The sequence below is a fragment of the Mytilus galloprovincialis genome, chromosome 12, assembly GCF_965363235.1.
Source record: "Mytilus galloprovincialis chromosome 12, xbMytGall1.hap1.1, whole genome shotgun sequence".
Classification (NCBI taxonomy): domain Eukaryota; kingdom Metazoa; phylum Mollusca; class Bivalvia; order Mytilida; family Mytilidae; genus Mytilus; species Mytilus galloprovincialis.
In genome coordinates, this window is record NC_134849.1 from 71,106,542 (window position 1) to 71,125,475 (window position 18,934).

At 30.0% G+C, this 18,934-nt stretch overlaps 1 protein-coding gene across 21 annotated transcripts in view; it reads left to right on the forward strand.

Annotated features, from left to right (window-relative positions):
• LOC143054714 (dual specificity tyrosine-phosphorylation-regulated kinase 4-like) overlaps window positions 1-18,934 on the forward strand; it is a 114,837-nt gene that overhangs the window by 69,685 nt on the left and 26,218 nt on the right. The window contains exon 1 of one of the 21 annotated variants that reach the window (XM_076227744.1): window positions 10,845-11,022. The exons of the other annotated variants lie outside the window; for them this stretch is intronic. Coding sequence (XP_076083859.1) covers window positions 10,921-11,022 — 102 coding nt within the window. The 5' untranslated portion in view covers window positions 10,845-10,920. Of the gene's footprint in view, window positions 1-10,844; window positions 11,023-18,934 lie in introns of those variants that run through there. 21 annotated transcript variants of the gene reach the window in all.

Sequence of the window (18,934 nt, forward strand, 5' to 3'; positions counted from 1 at the left end):
CAATGGGTCTTCAACACAATGAGAAAATCCTGCACCCAGAGGTGTGCTTCAGATTTTTTTTATAATAGAGTTGAAAGTCTGAAACAAGAATAATACAAAATCCAAATTTTGTGATACACTCCATGCATTGCTATAGTCTTATGTATATTTTTGTCAACCAACAATTTATGGGTATAGATAAAAGGATTGAGTAATTATTTTCCATTAACTGCCTTAAATAGATTGGATAGATGATTAACATCTATTTTGCAATAAATTTTGTAAAATTTTATTGGAGTTATCTCCCTTAAAATGAGTTTTATTAATGCATTCTATAGAGTTTATATACAATCTGGAACTTTTTAGGGTGCATATACATAGTTCAGACATATTTTGCACACTTCTCCTTGGTGGGGAGATTTCCACACTTAATATATGTAGATTAGAATTAAAAAATAAGAAGAGAAAAAGTTTATAATTGTAAAAATAAACTATTTTTTCCAGACGTTTTGGCCATTGACCTTCTTCAGTTGTTTATTTTTCCTCTAAACTACATGGCTGACATTTCTTTTTCACTATCATTGAAAAAATGTTATAGCTAAATAACAGCACTAGTAGTTTAGAGGAAAAATAAACAACTGAAGAAGGCCAATGGCCAAAACGTCTGGAAAAATGGTTTATTTTTACAATTATAAAAGGTATGTTCCCTATTGGAATTTTGAAAACAAGGAGAAAAAGTTTACATAAATATATTTGTTCTGCCTCTGTAAATTGATATAATCGACCTAAGCTAATATTACTGCCTAATATTTAACCATAAAGTGTCCTTTATTGGTCAATTAAACCCTTAAAGTCTCTTAGCTTCATGAAAAAACAAACAAAGAAACATTTTTTACATTGCTTTATCAGGGCCTTTTATAGCTCACTATGCGGTATGGGCTTTGCTCATTGTTGAAGGCCGTATGGTGACCTATAGTTGTTAATGTCTGTGTCATTTTGGTCTTTTGTGGATAGTTGTCTCATTGGCAATCATACCACATCTTCTTTTTTATATATAAGCAAAACATTTTACCATTAAACATAACATATAAATGAAGATAGAAAATCTTGTTATCTTAAAAAGTTGCAAACTATATATAATGATTAGTGCATGTGACACATTTGAATATTTTCTTTTCTGTATAAATGTTAAAATATTTGAAAATACAATGTAAAAGTAAATAAATTAAGTCTTACTAATACACTCATAGTTAAAAGATTTAATCGGAGAAAGCTATCAATAAAATTTAAGTAAGCTTAAAACCTACTATATAAAATCGTCAAATGAACCATGCACTTGTATAAGTAAGCTGTATGAATAATTGAAATTAAACATTTTTGTGGTATCGATTTATAAATATTTATTGGAGGTCAATTGTATAACACAAAAAAATATTTTGTTCTATTTATAATTTCTTTGAAGTTGTGAAATTATGTCAGAATTTTATTCTTCAGCTCAATTGTTGGGTTATTATTTTTAAAAGATAGATTTTATTTTCTTCTTTTTTTTTAATCAATATGGTTTTGGTATTTTGAATTAACTTAATTAAGATGTTTTAAAATGATTAATCAATTGCCCAGCTTTGAAAACTTTGCACAATCAAAAAGAAACTTGACCCCTAAACATCTGACCACTTACATTTTTGGACTTGCGATGCCATGGATTGTTGGGGCTGTCTAAGGACCAGCACAAACTTGAAATTGCTCACTTCAGTGTCTGCCTGACATGAAAAATATGAAACATTCAATCCAGAAAACTATCAGCCTGATTTATAACAAAATATTTTTTCAAAAAAGAAAAATTGACAGACAAGGACCAATGAAAATTAATCCTATTTCCTGCCCTTTGATATAAGTAAAACATCTTCAATGAAAATAATAGACCATAAGTGTGAACCCAAAATCATTTGTCTGACTAGTATAAGTAATGTTATGTTTTTCTTTATTTGCCTTTCCTATTATCCTGTTTTACGATTACAAATTTATTATACAATTACATGTTTAACTACTTTAATGGACCCATTAAATAACAACAAAATTTAAAAATCAAAATATTTTGACATGGAATTGAAAATTGGTGTTAAATTTATAAAACACTTTATTGTCCAAATACATCATGGCACATAGTCATTTATGTTACTTAATTGTTATGGAGGAAAATAAATAAAAGGGATTGTGGGGTCTGTAAGGGATATAAAATGGAAACCTTGCATTTTGCTCACCTGGTTCACTGGACCTTCAGCATGGGGAGCTGTTACTGCTCACTTGGTTTGCAGGACCTTCATCATTGAGCTGTTTTTAATTGCTTAAAGTGTGAAATGTATTATTGAATGTTTTGGACAGTATCAGGATTTGAAATAATAAAAGGGGGATCTGAAAATGAGAAAGATGAAAAACTTTCTTCTTTTTTATACTGACCTGCTGCAGGGGGTAAGTCCAAAAATTAGTTTCAATTCTGTAACTTTAGTTTGCCCCAAATGTTATGAAACTCTTATACAATATGCTTTTTGCCAGAAAACACAGATCCATATGAATTTGGGTTTAGTCACTTTTACTGTTGAGTGACGTCCGTTTATAACATTATATGTAAATGGCCGGCCCTTTATTATTATACATTGGATTTTGTTTTAAATGATTTTCAGTTAAGTAGTGTTAAGAATGTTTGGACATGTTTAAGATATAGTTGCTTTTAAAAAGTAAAAAAATACACAAATACTTTTAAATTGATTTATATTGAGAAAAAACAACACAACATTTTCATAGCACCATATGCAGTGATTTTTCACTGTTTTCTGGTATACAAAATATTTTAAATTTCTTTCAGCATTGAATCTATATAATTAGCAGTGAATTGACTAATTGTATATCTATTAAATCATTCAAATTCATTTAACATATCGCAAAATGAAATGAAAAAGAACTCAAATAAACTACAATTAATTAAGATATACATTTTGTACTAGAACTGTCAAGACATGTTTTTACTTTTAATAATTGCTCCTTTTAACAATAATAAAACATTAATGAATTACACATTTTAAATTTTACAAAGACCTTGGTTTCAGTGACACATCAATAATACTGATTTAAGATAAAATTTCTTTTAAATTGTGGTATTCAGTTTACTAAATAAAAGCCCTTTGATTAATATCTGAACATAATTACTAAGCTTTCTAATCTAAACTCTTTAAGTGACAATCGATGAATTCGGTCAATACACATTTTAGATACTGATGACCGTGTTATTTTGACTGCAGGTTTAAAGATTTCAAGTGAGCCTTTAATTACTCGCCTAAATTTGATGTGTATCAATTTAAATATTCCTTTTTTGTAGAAAAAAATACCAATTTCAACAATAAGGATATTATATATTGTCACATAATTGTGGTATATTATAGATATAAAGAAAAATATACAGAATTTAAAATGAATGAAATATTTGATTGATATAAAAAGTGACGGTTATTAAAAATTTAAAAGATTTTAATCTACAATGATATAGAGGTAACTGACCTTTCACAAATTTATTAGATTTTTTTTTTTTTTTAGAGCTTTACATATTTTTCAGACTGCTCACTCATGTGATAGTCTATGGTTGAAGACTGATCTGTAACAATTCTTAAGTACTGTCTAAAAATCAGGCAGTGGTGAAAACATAAAACACTAAACTTGACATTAATTTAAGTTCAGAATGTAAAATGACGAATGAATTTACCATTCTTATTCATATTTCGCCTTCGGTCTCAAGTAATAAATTAGCTTTACTTCTCTATGAGGGGTGAAGCTTACATATAATATCTCTGTTTAAAGAAACAAACTATATAACCACCTATAGCTGGCCAGTGACCTTGACCCTAGTATATAAGCACCTGTTCCATAATAACTTGTCATTATTTTTCTAGAGGGTTGAAGTGAACACTTCACATAAGTTCTTTTTAGTTATTTTATTTTTATCTTAAATTTGGCAGAAGGTTATTAAAGTTACATTAACTTGTCTACGATGTACGACAAGTTCTAATGTTATTTTGTTATTTACAAACAATAATTCCTCAATTGTCTACGATGTATGACAATTGTTGATGGAAATGAATTTAAAAATTTCTTGTCTACGATGTATGACAAGTGTTCATGGAAATTAATTAAATATTTTATTGTCTACGATGTATGACAATTTTATATATTCATTAAGTTTTTGCCTAATAGCACATTTGTTACTTAATTCATACTCCTGTTTGTTAAACAGGTAGATATTTAAAAGTATTTCTATTCATCTGAAGGTCGTGAGTTCTGTTCTGTTCTGTTCTGTTTGAGAAAATCCCTCCTTCAAAGGAGCACTTCGCACAATGACGAATAATGTTTATATATATAATTATATGTACCTAAAAAGACATACTACGTACGCCTCGTGAGATGAGTGTTGGTCACTGTCAAAGACCCTTACGCTTGCTTGGCGGAAGGTTTTTAATAATACGGGACCGTAGTCCATGTAGAGCAAAGCAAAGCTTCCTTGTGATGTATTCTACAGTGTAGCAGAAATCCATGCATTTACATTTACAACCACAAGCACAAATAAAGCTACTAGGGTCTAATATAAAGTTAGTGTCTTTTCACAATTTACACGTGTTTTACCTGCACAGGTACACATTTTTGTATTACAATGGCTGAATTTGTTTATGCAAATGTATTGTTTTTGCAAGATGTTTAGAATGATGCTTACACTTACAAGGGTGATGGTTATGATTTTCATCACCTCTGGAATGTTTTAGAAATTAAAGATGATAAATTTAATAGGAATACAAGAGGTATTTTGAATAAATCCTCTTCTTAAACAGTTATAAAACCTAGTAGTTTTATAATAGATCATAATGGCATGGCAATTGGAAATAATTGACAAAGCAACAGAACCTGTAAAAAGTAAGTTTTAAAATCTAGTGTTACTTGTATAACTTCAAAATCTACTTGATTTGTGATTGTTTCTAACGAAAGTGCTGTTGAGATTTAGATAGGCATGTATATTGATACATTTACTATTTATTATTAATGTATTAAAGAACCTGTATGAATCATGAGGTTTGAGACAGTTTCACTGCCTTCAACTCTAGCAGAGTTTGTAGAGAAACCTGCTGCTATATTTGAATTTTTGCCATTAGAGGCTTACTTTAATGAAGATTTAGTTCTAAATTTTGATCTTATCTACTGAATTGATACGGTGTATGTACCTCCTTTTGGAGTATGTGCCATGGCTGATGATAGTCCAGCCGGAGTTGAATTTGATACGTCTTTTGATCCTGCATTAAGGTCTTTTGATCCTGCATTAAGGTTTTCAGAAGCCTTTAAGGCTTCTTTTAGTGAGATTAATGGTCCATTATCTAATCCTGTTTGTTGAACAGTTTAATCATGATTTTGATAAAATCAGGAATATATAAAGTTCTTAGAGGAAATACTATCACACTGAGAACTGTGACAATCCTAGTGTGTCTAGGATAATTAAAAAATCGAAATGGCAATGCCTAGACAGGCCCACTCTGTGGTTTCAAAGATGCAGGAAACCCAGAGATACTTTATTAAGGGGTTGATCATCACCCCTATTGTTGAGTTTGCTATTTCTTGTTGTAGGAATGAGCTTTTGGATCTTGATAATACAAGGATTTTATTGTAAAATTATATTTGTTTGTTTTACCATGGTTTTCTGGTTAAACCCATAGGAGATGCTCAGAAATATTTAGATGATAAAACTTATTTGTAATTCTGTTGTGATAGTTGCTTTATCACATTTCTAGTTATGATTGCAAAAAGCAAACTTAGTGTTTATACAAAGATTCTTAGCAAATTATAGATTCCTTGGAAGAGGTTCCAGGTCTAGCAATTAATTTACTACCAGCTGTTATGGGAAAGGCAATATCAGTTTTTTAACTGCAGAGGCTCTGTTGGTCAACAGGGCGACTATACTACATGTAGTAGGCAATTCCCTTCATTGAGAGGGAGACGTTTCCAAAAAGGGAACAGAGAATCTCGAAGAGGTCACTTTTCTCAATCAGTTGCTATATATACAGTAGATAACTTAAATATTATGATTTGGAAAATGTTACTAATGATCTATTGATATTAGATTTATTAAGAAATGGTTATAAAATTATTTTTAATGATGTACCACAAGGTTTATCCTTTTTGAATTAAATACATTTCACCTTTCATAAGGATGAATTAATTTCAGAAGTCCAAAAATTGATAGCTAAGAGAGCTATTTAAAAGGTTGATCGATCAATGGAAAATCAGTTTATTTCCTATATTTTCTTGGTTCCTAAGAAAGATTGGTCTTCAAGGCCTGTATCTATTTGAAAAATTAAAACAAACTAAGTTTGTGGCTTATCAGCATTTGGAGCAGGACCATTTATCTTTTGTTTAGATGTAATTCTTTAGAATAATTATCTATATATATATATAGATAGAGCTAACATCTATAGATCTCACAGATGCATATTTAAGTATCATTTATGTTTATATCACAATTTCCTGATTTATGTGGAAAAGACATTGATATGATATTTATGTTTTTTTGTTTTGGATTGGCTTCTGCATCAAGAGTTTTCACTAAGGTTTTAAAACCTGTCTATGTATTTATGAAATAATGTCACTTGAAGTATATACATGCTATAGTCTGATGCTATAGTTTATACATTGATGATTATTTTATTATGGATCAGAGTTTAGATGATTGTATTGTGAATACAGAAGAAGTTGTGCAAATGCTTGATAAGCTGTGCTTCAGAAAAATTTTGAGAAGTTGGTACTCATTCCTTGGAAGCACATTGTTTTCCTTTGTCTCATTATTGATACTGAGCTATTTAAGTTTTTTCTGACAGATGAGAAATGGTAAAATTATCTCCCTTGGGAAATTCTTTTTAAATAGAATTGTGTAACGGTATTATAGATGTTTTACATCATTTATTGGTCTTGTGATGAATGCTTTTAATGCAGTATCTGTGGCATGCATAGGAATGTTACATTGCAGAAACATGGCGAGAAATAATGTTGAAACACTGTATAGTTGTTACAGTGTTTATTATCATCAATAGGTGAAATTTTTTAACAATTTAAAATCAGAAATTAAAAATTTGATTTATAGACCCATCCAAATAAGTTTTTGGGTTGTACCAGATTCCTCTGACATAAGGATTTGGGATCCAAATTTGAAGAAAATGTTTCTGTTGGTAGACGGAGCTTCTTTAAGAGTATGCACTCATTTCATATAGATTTCATAGTATTGTTGGCTATAATATTCTTCTGGAGAAAAAGTTTTAGTCACAGAGAGTTATACAATCAGAAGATACAATTTCAGTAGCTTTTATTATGCAATAGGAGGTGTAACCTCTTTGTCACTTAACATGCTTACTACAAATATTTCATTATTTGGGCTTGGTGTTCAAGAAAGAACATTTTTATCACAGCTCTTTATATTCCTGGTAAGAAAATTTTTGATGCTTATCATATGTCTAAAAAATTTACAGATTCAAAAGGATGTCAATTGAAAGAAGATATATTTGTTTTGTTGTTATTACGTTTTCATTTTCAATCTGTAGATAATTACTTCGTTGTCTTTTGACCAACAAGCTCCTTTCAGAGATGTTTTTATTTTCATGATCAGAATTATGACCTTATATTTTCCCATCTTTTTCATTGTTGGGGATATTTATAAAGAAAATTATTAGTGATAAAGTTCAGAAGGCTCTTTTGATTATCCTTTTTGGCTTGCTCAGAGTTGGTTTTCTTTGCTAAGACCAATTTTAATTTATTTGCCAGTTAAACTGTTAAGCATAAAAATTAGTAACAATGTTACATACTGAAGATAATGTCTTTCCGTCAGGAAGAGACTTAATTTAACTGTATATTGTAAAAAATTAAAGTGAACCAACACCTGAAGGGTTGATTGTGCAGTAGGGTAAAAACGTGTGTATTATACTCAGAAATCACTTTAATATAAACAGGAGGTTTCAGAATCATTTGTAAAATATATTTACACTTCATCTTGGAGACCATGCATCTATAATCAAGCATTATCAATATTTTTTTGAGAAATTTCATTATTTGGTGTGTTCAATTAGAGAACCAATTCCTTATCACCATCTAAAAAGGATGTTAGTCACGGATTATTGAAATTTTTGTAAAACACAAGCTTTTCATATTCAGCATGTTTAATGTGAATTTTTCTTGGTCTATGTTGAAACAGACTTTATCCTTTAAGAAATAGATTTTACTGAATTTGTTTGTTTACTACATGTATTTGTGGAAGGTTGCTTAAACCTGAATCTGCAATTGAAGAGTTAGATACTCTTTCACTTGGGAGATGAATTTAGCGCTATCTTTTTTAAGTTCTTAATATTCATTGGAGTATTTAACATTGAAACTGTCTTTTATACTTGTGTCTTTATTTGCCTTGACTACATCTGCCTTGAAGTACTATCTTTATCAGCTGTAGATTTACATTCTATGTCTTTCATTCAGAGACATGGCACTTTATTTTTTCATATACATGAGTTTTTGAAAAATACTAGATCTGTTAGTTAGTTTACCTAATGAGGTGATCAAAGGTTTTGATAAACCAAAACTTTGTGTTGATTAAGACAATGATTTATCATGTTTTGTGTACAAAATAGGTGAGAGAATTCATCTAAGTCTTTTCGTAAAGTTTAGATAGTTAGAGAGAGTTCTAATTTTTTCCGAGGTTTTAAGGTTAACTCATTTGGAGGAACCTCTTCATAAGTGCATTTAGCTTCAGGATGTTCTATTAAGGACATTATGGCAACAGTTTTGTCTGGACATATGGTAAAACTTTTTACAAGTTCTATAACAGGAAAGTAAATAATATCAGTACTAAAACACTTTTCTTCAGTTGTAGTTACTGGATGATCTTGTGATTTTTATCCTTTATTAAATGTTGGCATTTATATAAAAATTGTTTTTAGTTTGTGTCTACACTTTAAACAAGCTAATTTATTACTTGAGACCGAAGGCGAAATATGAATAAGAATGTTCCTTCATCCAAGCATATCTTGGATGTGCAGGATGAAGGTCATTCTTAGAATATGAGCCTGAGGCTCGAAAGTAATTAATTCCCACCCTAGGGATTATCAGTCAGACCCACCCTTTTCCACTGGGTTTTATATTTGGTCGACACAAACTTGCTTTTAATTATGACAAGTTATTATGGAACAGGTGCTTATATACTAGGGTCAAGGTCACTGGCCAGCTATAGGTGGTTATATAGTTTGTTTCTTTAAACAGAGATATTATATGTAAGCTTCACCCCTCATAGAGAAGTAAAGCTAATTTATTACTTTCGAGCCTCAGGCTCATATTCTAAGAATGACCTTCATCCTGCACATCCAAGATATGCTTGGATGAAGGAACATTTGATTCATTTTCCTGTTCTGGTAATTCAAGATATAATTTGATTGAAAATTATCATTTGAGGGGAGATAACTCTGTAATTTGCTATCATGTTAAGCAAAAGTTAGCTAAATATTTTTCAAACTACCAGACATGCATGGCAGAAATGAAGGACTCAGCTACCATTTCTAACTGAGAATGACTCAGGGTCCTTCAAAGTAGGAAGGTTAAAGGTTGGCATCATGTTTATTTTGACCAAGAAAAAATACAGTAAACTATATTCACTTTGCATTCTGAAGTTGTTGTGATGGCACTATAGTTATCGAACTTTATTGTTTTATAAATGTCAGTGGATTGAAATAATTAGATTTTATTAAACTAGGACATCAAATGAATCTTTTTTTTTCTAAATAATTTTTCACAAAATTTCTGAAGATGAAACATGAAATAACAGAAATATTAAGAATCTATAGAGGTAAATTTTAGATGCTTTTGATTGGATATTAACTGGTTTAAGAATTTTCTTGATTCCATTAGACATTGTTTGAAATAATAACATATTATTCAATACAAATCACAGTGTATTTAAATCAACATACATATGATTTATAGTATAAATTAACATTTAATTTTAATCAATTAAAATCTTCCAAACTTAAATTGTCAAGGGAAAAAATGTCAACTGGTCAAAATGCTATTAAATTTAATCAAGAAAACAAATTAAAAATCCTACTTAGTGCCTCAAATATTTATAAAAATCCTTAAGCAAAACATTGAAATCTTTGGATAAATTTGACAATTTGAATATTAACGTGGACACATAGATCTACAGATCCGTCAATTAAGTTCCGTCAAGTGGATAATTCGTCAATTGTTTCTGTGTTAAATTTGGAAGCGTTGGGCATCTTGATGTTAATTAATGTGTATAATTAAAACATTGTGATCAGCGATAGATTTTAAACTTGAAGTGGTGTAAGGGATCGTGGGAAAAAATTAAATAGCGGACCACTGATGTAAATATGGCAAGATAAAATCATGTGTTTTGTTCTTAATTCCTGTTTACAAAAACGGAATAAAGGAATATTTGAAAAATAAAACTTTTGTAAATGGAAGCTGAATATAACTACAGATCAATATTTTAAAGTTTTCTGGCTTTATAAAGTTTAAAAAAATTCTTGAATGATGACTGCTTGTGCATTTTGTAGTAGTTTTGCACATGATTGAATTTGCATGTGAGGAGTTCAATTGTGCTTATAATAATTAAATTTTGTCTTCATTTTCTACAACAATTTGCCAGTGAAAATTTTAAGGAGTTTATAACATCTTGTTGACAGTAAAGTTGGGAACAATAATTGAAATGATATTCTTACTAAGAAAAATGAAAGTTAAGCAATAGCAAGAAAGAAATTTAATTGGAGAAAGTTTACAGTTTGGTGCTTACAATACTGTTGAAAACATCAAATGTGGATTTTACAAAATTAGTTGAAATCTGGAGACTTAGGATAGATTATCAACATGCAGATGGACTTTGCTACACTGTTAGAATTAAGGGATCTTCACTCAGCCCTTAAAAGACACAATGCAATCAATGGAGGCTTCATGTTTCAGAAAGTTAAGGTAATATTGGTCATTTTAAGTTATAGTATTTGAATATAACTGTCATAATATATTTCAAAACTAATTTCTCCTATTTTGTCTCTTCTTAGACTATTTGGGAGGTTTGTGACAGGCATGTAAATAGCTTTATAGCTTGCTGATCAGTGTGAGCCAAGCTTTTAAGCTTTATAGCTTGCCGTTCAGTGTGAGCCAAGGCTCTGTATTGAAGACTGTACTTTGACCTATAATGGTTTACTTTTATAAATTGTGACTGGGATGGAGAATTGTCTCATTGGCACTCATACCACATCTAAATTTTGTGTTAATTTCTGGCTATTTGTTCCCATGCTTAAGTTTGTAGGGCTTATATAAGTTGAGGAGTCTGGGGTTAATTGGTGGTTGCAGATAATGGCCCTTATCGTAAAAGTTTGTCCAAAAAGACTGAATATTGATGTACTTCTTGCTGTCATATTTATGGTCTTTTGACCTCTATGGGTAAATGATATTTTGTTAAGTCTCATGGTTGTTCATAGAATTATTAATCACCTAAAGAGTCTTCTTACTCTGTCAGACTTTTTGTGGGTAAATGATATTTTATTAACTCCCAAGGTTGTTCATAGGATTACAAATCATTTATGGAGTCTACTTTCGATGAGACTTTCTACAAATTAACCTCACAAAATTGAATTTATCCATATTAGTGTCATGTTTAAATAAATATTGATATTTTCCAATGAAATGAGACAAAGTATGGTATAATCCCTTGTTGTGGGGTTTAAAGTAAATATATAAAATAAGTAAATAACAGAATAAGATATATAAATTGTGACACTTTTAACATTTAAAGCTGTGATTTTGAAACATTTAAGATTTGTCATTTTAACCCTGTATTGTGTATTGACTGGTTGAGGGCTGTTAACTTTCAGTTTCAAATTTTGTTTTGTGGGAAGCACTTGATGAAGTCTTTATAATTTGTTGTCTTCTTTTAAGGTGGTACCTAACACTACAGGGAGATAACTCTGTAAAATCAGTTGAACGTTTTAACTATGTTCTGTTGTTAAGAGAATATTAAGCTTCTCAATGATCAAAATTAGTGTATGTCAAACTGCTATACAACCAGTGTATTTTTTCTGATAAAATGGTTGGTTCAAATTTTTTGAAATTTTTATATTTTTGTCAAAGGGCCAATTTGAAAGTAAATACTTTGTCAAAATTTTATGAAAATTAAACGAGCCAAATTGATTTTAGTGAAAGTGTTAGGTAACACCTTAACAAGTTCTGTTTGCTTGTTTTGCCACCGCTAATAATTATAACTCCATCTCCTGTGGAAACATTACATAATATACAGATATAACAAATATAACAGCTGCTAGGTGAAGGGGGCATTAAGTGTTTCCCCTTCTGTCAAGAATGTCCCATAACCTTTTTATGCCTCCGCAGTAGCTTAGGGAGCATTAAGTTTTACCCTTGTCTGTCTGTACGTAACACTCATCCGTATGTCCAGACATTGGTTTCTGTTCTCTAACTTGAGTTTGCCTCAACTAAATGTTATGAAACTTATACACAATGCTTATAAGCGCAAAACACAGATTTATGCCCCTTATAAATAGAAAAATTGCTGAATTCTTAGTTTCTGTTCTCTAACTTTAAAAGTTTGCCTAAAACAAAATGTTTTGAAACTAATTATACAAGCTTAATTCTTTAAGGACTCTGGGATACATGATATATTTACTCTGATCGCCGATTGAAAAACAAATATTTTAAAAAGATTTACTACCAAATCTCTTCTTTCCTTACTGTTCATTCTAAGCCAGCCTTTATTTTATCTATTCATTGAAAATTCTAATCTCTTTCCTATAAGTAAATGCACCAGTAAGATTTGCATCCATTTATAAAGCCTTTTCAACTTACAAATAAGAAATGTTTTATTTCACCACTCAAAAGTACATGTACATGTAGAAAGCTTAAAAATCGGTCAGATCTTATCTACAAATTTCATAATAAGAAGTCGATCATTAATTTAACAGAACATAATTATAGACTTTAGTCACATGGTCTGGCTAAAGGTACTTCACGATTGTTTAGATTTTTTGTCGGAAAACAATAGTTTAAAATACACAAGTTTATTTAGCTGATAGTACTCTTAGCCATATTATTTTACATTTTGTATTAAATTTGGCCTCTATACATAGATTAACGAAATTTTTGCTTTCAAACTTTGCATTAAAGGTTAGCTGAAATTCAAGCTAATTATTAAAAGTCGGTATCAACAATTAAAATGCTGTTATCCTTTCTTTAACAATTAATTTATGGTTCTTTGGGTAAAATATGAAATTATAGGAACCTCCTTTGAACATTCTATAGAACAGCCAATTTTATCTTTCAGTTGCTGTCATTTAGTTTTTACAATTAATGAATTTCCTATTAAAAATGGACATAGGTAATAAAAAAAAAGTAAGAGCTCCAATATCTTGTGACTTTAAAAACTTTCTTTATCAGGAGAATTGTCATGTTTTCCAAGTGAATGAATTTTTTCAAAGAATAAACGGCCATTTTAATTGATTCTATTTAGAATGACCAAGAAGTAGTTAGTTACATTTTCCCCTATTATACCTATTTTAATGACTAACGGAAGTTTAGATACATTTTACCTATTATACTACAAACATTAAATACTTTTTACGAGATACTTTGATATATGCAAGTCTTTAATAGTATGGGGTTCTGAGCGGATAAATGTTTTTTTTATATTGCTTATTATGAGCTTTTTTGTGTAGGTTAATGTAAAAAGTCACTAGAGTATGTTTTCATATTTAATTTATTGTATTTAAAAAAAGATTGTATGAGGGGGTTAATGCATCTGAATTTTTTATGTAATTTTAGTTTTTTTTTAGTTAAGGTGAATTTCCCACTGTATGACCCTTATAAAAAAGAAATGAGTGTACTATATCTTTCTGCACTCTTTGAACTCCTCTTACAGTAGAAATTTTTTTTGTAGAACAATTGTACATAAGACAAATGAGAGATTCGCATATGGAAATAACTTGATTTTTCTAATCAATTTCTCAAAATAAGTGCCAGTGGTTATACATGGACTCCTCATTAAGTATTCAACCTTTGTATTTTGCTAAACAGTTAGCGATTTCAGAATCTCATGCATTCTGGGTAACATTTATCAAAACCTTCCTATAGCAGAGTGGGATTCAGAAATAGAGGAGGGTCCCTTGGGGGTAATTTGGTTGATTACAGAGAGAAGCACTCAGATGCACGACCTGAGCAGGCCCCCAATTTCCGAATCCACCACTGCATTATCTTTCAGATGTGTGAAGATGTCCTTAAAGGAAAATTACTAGTTTTATATTAAAAAAAAATCTTTTTAACAATTTTGAAAGGGGTTAAATTTATTATATCTAGACTTTTTCAACCTGTCAAAATTAAATTTATATTAAAATAATTTTAAACCAGGTGCTCCGCAGGGCGCAGCTTTATACGACCGCAGAGGTCGAACCCTGAACAGTTGGGGCAAGTATGGACAAAACATTCAAGCGTGATACAGCTCTGAATTTGGATTGTGATCAAATTTTTGACATTACATGGTTTTTTTTTACACAAAACAAATGTCAAGATTTTACAAATCAATTAAAAATTTCTTCTTCAAACTTTTTAAATCTAAAATTAAATGGTTGACACAGCATAGGTTTCTGACACAGAATGAATGTGGTTTAATGAACTTAAAAGTTTTTTTTGCCTTTGAGCAATTCACTATGCTGTTGAATATTAATCCTCTCAAAAAAATGTTTGAAGAAATTTTCTTTTTATTTATGAAATCTGAAATGACAAAAATTAAACCCCCCCTCCTTTTTTCACATCCTCGTTTCCCTTTTTCCAAAACTGATATCAATTCAAGTTTCTAATGGAGTTTGCAACAATAACTACTCTTTTAAATACATCATAAAATATTAAAATGTAAAATAAAGTGCTTGTTATCACTGAATGGTAAAGATTGGTTGGTAGTAAAAGTGAATATACATTGTTTATTGTATAAAACAATAAAAAAAACTTCATCAGCAACATTTTATATTGGCAAATTTCCAATGAAGTTATTTACATAAAGTTATTGGCAAATAAAAATAGAAAATGACATCATAGTCATGTCTGGCAAATGTCCAACATACATTATCTAAAAACATTTTAGATAAGATAAGAAACAAAAGCTTCATCAGCAACATTTTATATTGGCAAATTTCCAATAAAGTTATTTACATAAAGTTATTGGCAAATGAAAATATAAAATGACATCATAGTCATGTCTGGCAAATTTCCAACATATATTATCAACTACTATTCTATACAAAGAAAGATAACTCCAATTGAAAATTAATTGCTATTGCACAATATTGTGCAATTAGATATTTCTTGCTATTGTGCAATACTGTGCAATTGAAAATTTCTTGCTATTGCACAATACTTGATATGGAATCCTGATTTGGACCAACTTGAAAACTGGGCCCATAATCAAAAATCAAAGTACATATTTAGATAAAGCATATCAAATAAGCCCAAGAATTTAATTTTTGTTAAAATCAAACTTAGTTTAATTTTGGACCCTTTGGACCTTAATGTAGACCAATTTGAAAACTGGACCAAAAATTAAGAATCTACATACACAGTTAGATTTGGCATATCAAAGAACCCATTTATTCAATTTTTGATGAAATCAAACAAAGTTTAATTTTGGACCCCCATTTGGACCAACTTGAAAACTAGGCCAATAATTAAAAATCTAAGTACATTTTTAAATTCAGCATAACAAAGAACCCCAAGGATTCAATTTTTGTTAAAATCAAACTAAGTTTAATTTTGGACCCTTTGGACCTTAATAGTGACCAATTTGAAAACGGGACCAAAAATTAAGAATCTACATACATAGTTAGATTCGGCATATCAAAGAACCCCAATTATTCAATTTTTGATGAAATCACACAAAGTTCAATTTTGGACCCTTTGGGCCCCTTATTCCTAAACTGTTAGGACCAAAACTCCCAAAATCAAACCCAACCTTCCTTTTATGGTCATAAACCTTGTGTTTAAATTTCATAGATTTCTATTTACTTATACTAACGTTATGGTGCGAAAACCAAGAAAAATGCTTATTTGCATCCCTTTTTGGCCCCTAATTCCTAAACTGTTGGGACCTAAACTCCCAAAATCAATACCAACCTTCCTTTTGTAGCCATTAACATTGTGTTTAAATTTCATTGATTTCTATTTACTTAAACTAAAGTTATTGTGCGAAAACCAAGAATAATGCTAATTTGGGCCCTTTTTTGGCCCCTAATTCCTAAACTGTTGAAACCAAAACTCCCAAAATCAATCCCAACCGTTCTTTTGTGGTCATAAACCTTGTGTCAAAATTTCATAGATTTCTATTAACTTAAACTAAAGTTATAGTGCGAAAACCAAGAAAATGCTTATTTGGGCCCTTTTTGGCCCCTAATTCCTAAAATGTTGGGACCAAAACTCCCAAAATCAATACCAATCTTCCTTTTGTGGTCATAAACCTTGTGTTAAAATTTCATAGATTTCCATTCACTTTTACTAAAGTTAGAGTGCGAAAACTAAAAGTATTCGGACGCAGGACGACGACGACGACGACGACGCTGACGCCAACGTGATAGCAATATACGACGAAAAATTTTTCAAATTTTGCGGTCGTATAAAAAGGTCTGTATATAGGAGATTAATTGGTATTTTAGCAATCATATAGTAACAGGTACAATAAATCATGTAAGATTTTGTGATACATTTGTTACAAGTGCAGTCAGCTGTTGAATTTTGACAATGTTAATGATCTGTGGACCTCATGGTATTTTGGAGTAGGTCTTTATTTAAAGGCGACAATTGTTTAAAGTTAGGGCTGTTTGATTTTCAATTTCATTCAGTATTTAATGATCTGTGGACCTCATGGTATTTTGGAGTGGGTCTTTTTTTAAAGGTGACAATTGTTTGAAGTTAGGGCTGTTTGATTTTCAATTTCATTCAGTATTTAATGTTAAATTTAACAGTATAATGATTTGACAATCTTTTGATAGATTGAAACAAGTTGGTATTTTAAGTCGGTAATTGTTAAAGATTGAAGCTGTTTGAATGTTGAATTTTACAAGTATTTGATAAGTAGAAAGTTAGGGTTGATACAAGATTTTATTAAATGATGAAAAAAGGAGTCTTTGAAGTAAAATTTAAAAAATAAGAATTTATGACACCGGGCATGTTTGACAATTGAAAGTTATACAGTGGTTTTGGTTGTATTGCATTTTGAAATTGACTACGAAATATTATGGCCTTGATTTGAAGAGAAAGTAATTATATTTGAATGTTTATTTCACAGGTGGTTGATATTATACTTGACGAATGATGATGCAATTAAGTTTATTGAAAAATGCTTTAAAATTAACTCAGAACTACAGGGGGACTTCTTAAATATCAATTAAAGTATATAGAATTTTAAAATTAAAAAAAAATTAAGAACTTTGCCAATTATTAATATTTGACCATAATTGTTAGTAGTCAATTTTTACACTGCAAACTACTACTTCAGATAAAAAAAATGAAGAGAAAGGGAGTAATGTTGTCTTCATAGTTGGAGATTTGACCCCACTTCTTTACAAGGTGGGACTTCAAAGAAAGATTTCTAAAATGAATAAATATAAGACGTTTCAACCCATATTTGATGAGTTAATTAACACCTTTGAAATTGTGTTGTTAAAAAATTGGTAAGAAAAAAATCGAAGTCTGGTTTCTTGGGATTAATTCAATGCAATTAGAAACATGCTTCTTGAAACATAACTATATTTCCATTCTAAAGTAAAACTAGTGTAACTATTTTTTCTGAGCACAACATCTTTCTATAAACAATATAAAAAAAATCTCCCAAAAATCATTAAATCATAATTAAGTCTGCAAAAGATTATTGAATTTAATATCCAATTATAGTGCAGTAATATTTGTTCTTACAGACGTCAGACAGACGACCATTAATAAGGCTAACATCTTTTATGCTAGCTAGGTTAATGTACCTTAAAATTTTAATTCTGACCAGTTCACCAAGTAAATTCTTCGCTACGATGTTTCATTTAATCTTATAAACTGAACACATGCATATAGGCAGAAAGTACTTGGTCTTAATTTAACTTTAATCCAATGGGTTTTGATTTAATACTATATTGGCTTTGTTGATCACATAAACGTTGCTAATTATTATATTTTAAGCCGTAATCAATTTATTTTGGTGCGATAAACTGTGTCGTGATTTTGGGAACCTAGTGCCCATTTTGTGTGTATCAATATTTTTGACCAAGGAAAAAGTGGGTTTTTTTTTAAAGGAAAACAGTTATGTGGGATCATCTGTGATCAGGGTTTTCTTTAATTGATGTGAATGTGTATTGCTGTATAGAAAATAGGACCTTTTGTGTGACAACAATTTGAACGGGGAATATTTTATTATTTTCTTTTTGGTGATTTTTTTAAGACAATAAGTTCTTACGGGATATATTACAGATTCATCAAGCAAGTGTAGTGAATGTTTGAGAAACAAAAAAATGGTCAATTTACAATTTAATGTGTTTTAATTCTGAAAATTAAGAAGCAAGTGAAAAGAAAGCAGAAGAATTGATCTGGAAGTTTTGAATAATGTATTATTCAGAAAATTCTACGACAAATTGATATGAGAATGAATGCTTTTATTTCTTGATGTGATAAAGAAATACGCTTTAAATATAGGGATATACCATAATTATATTGGACTTAATGAAAAAAAAAACATTTGTTATATCACAATCTGTAATAAGACAGTTCAAATTCTGTTATTAAAAGGAGATTATTTTGCTGTCAAAGGGAGATAACTCATTTATAAATAAAGGGTTGTTAGTGAAGA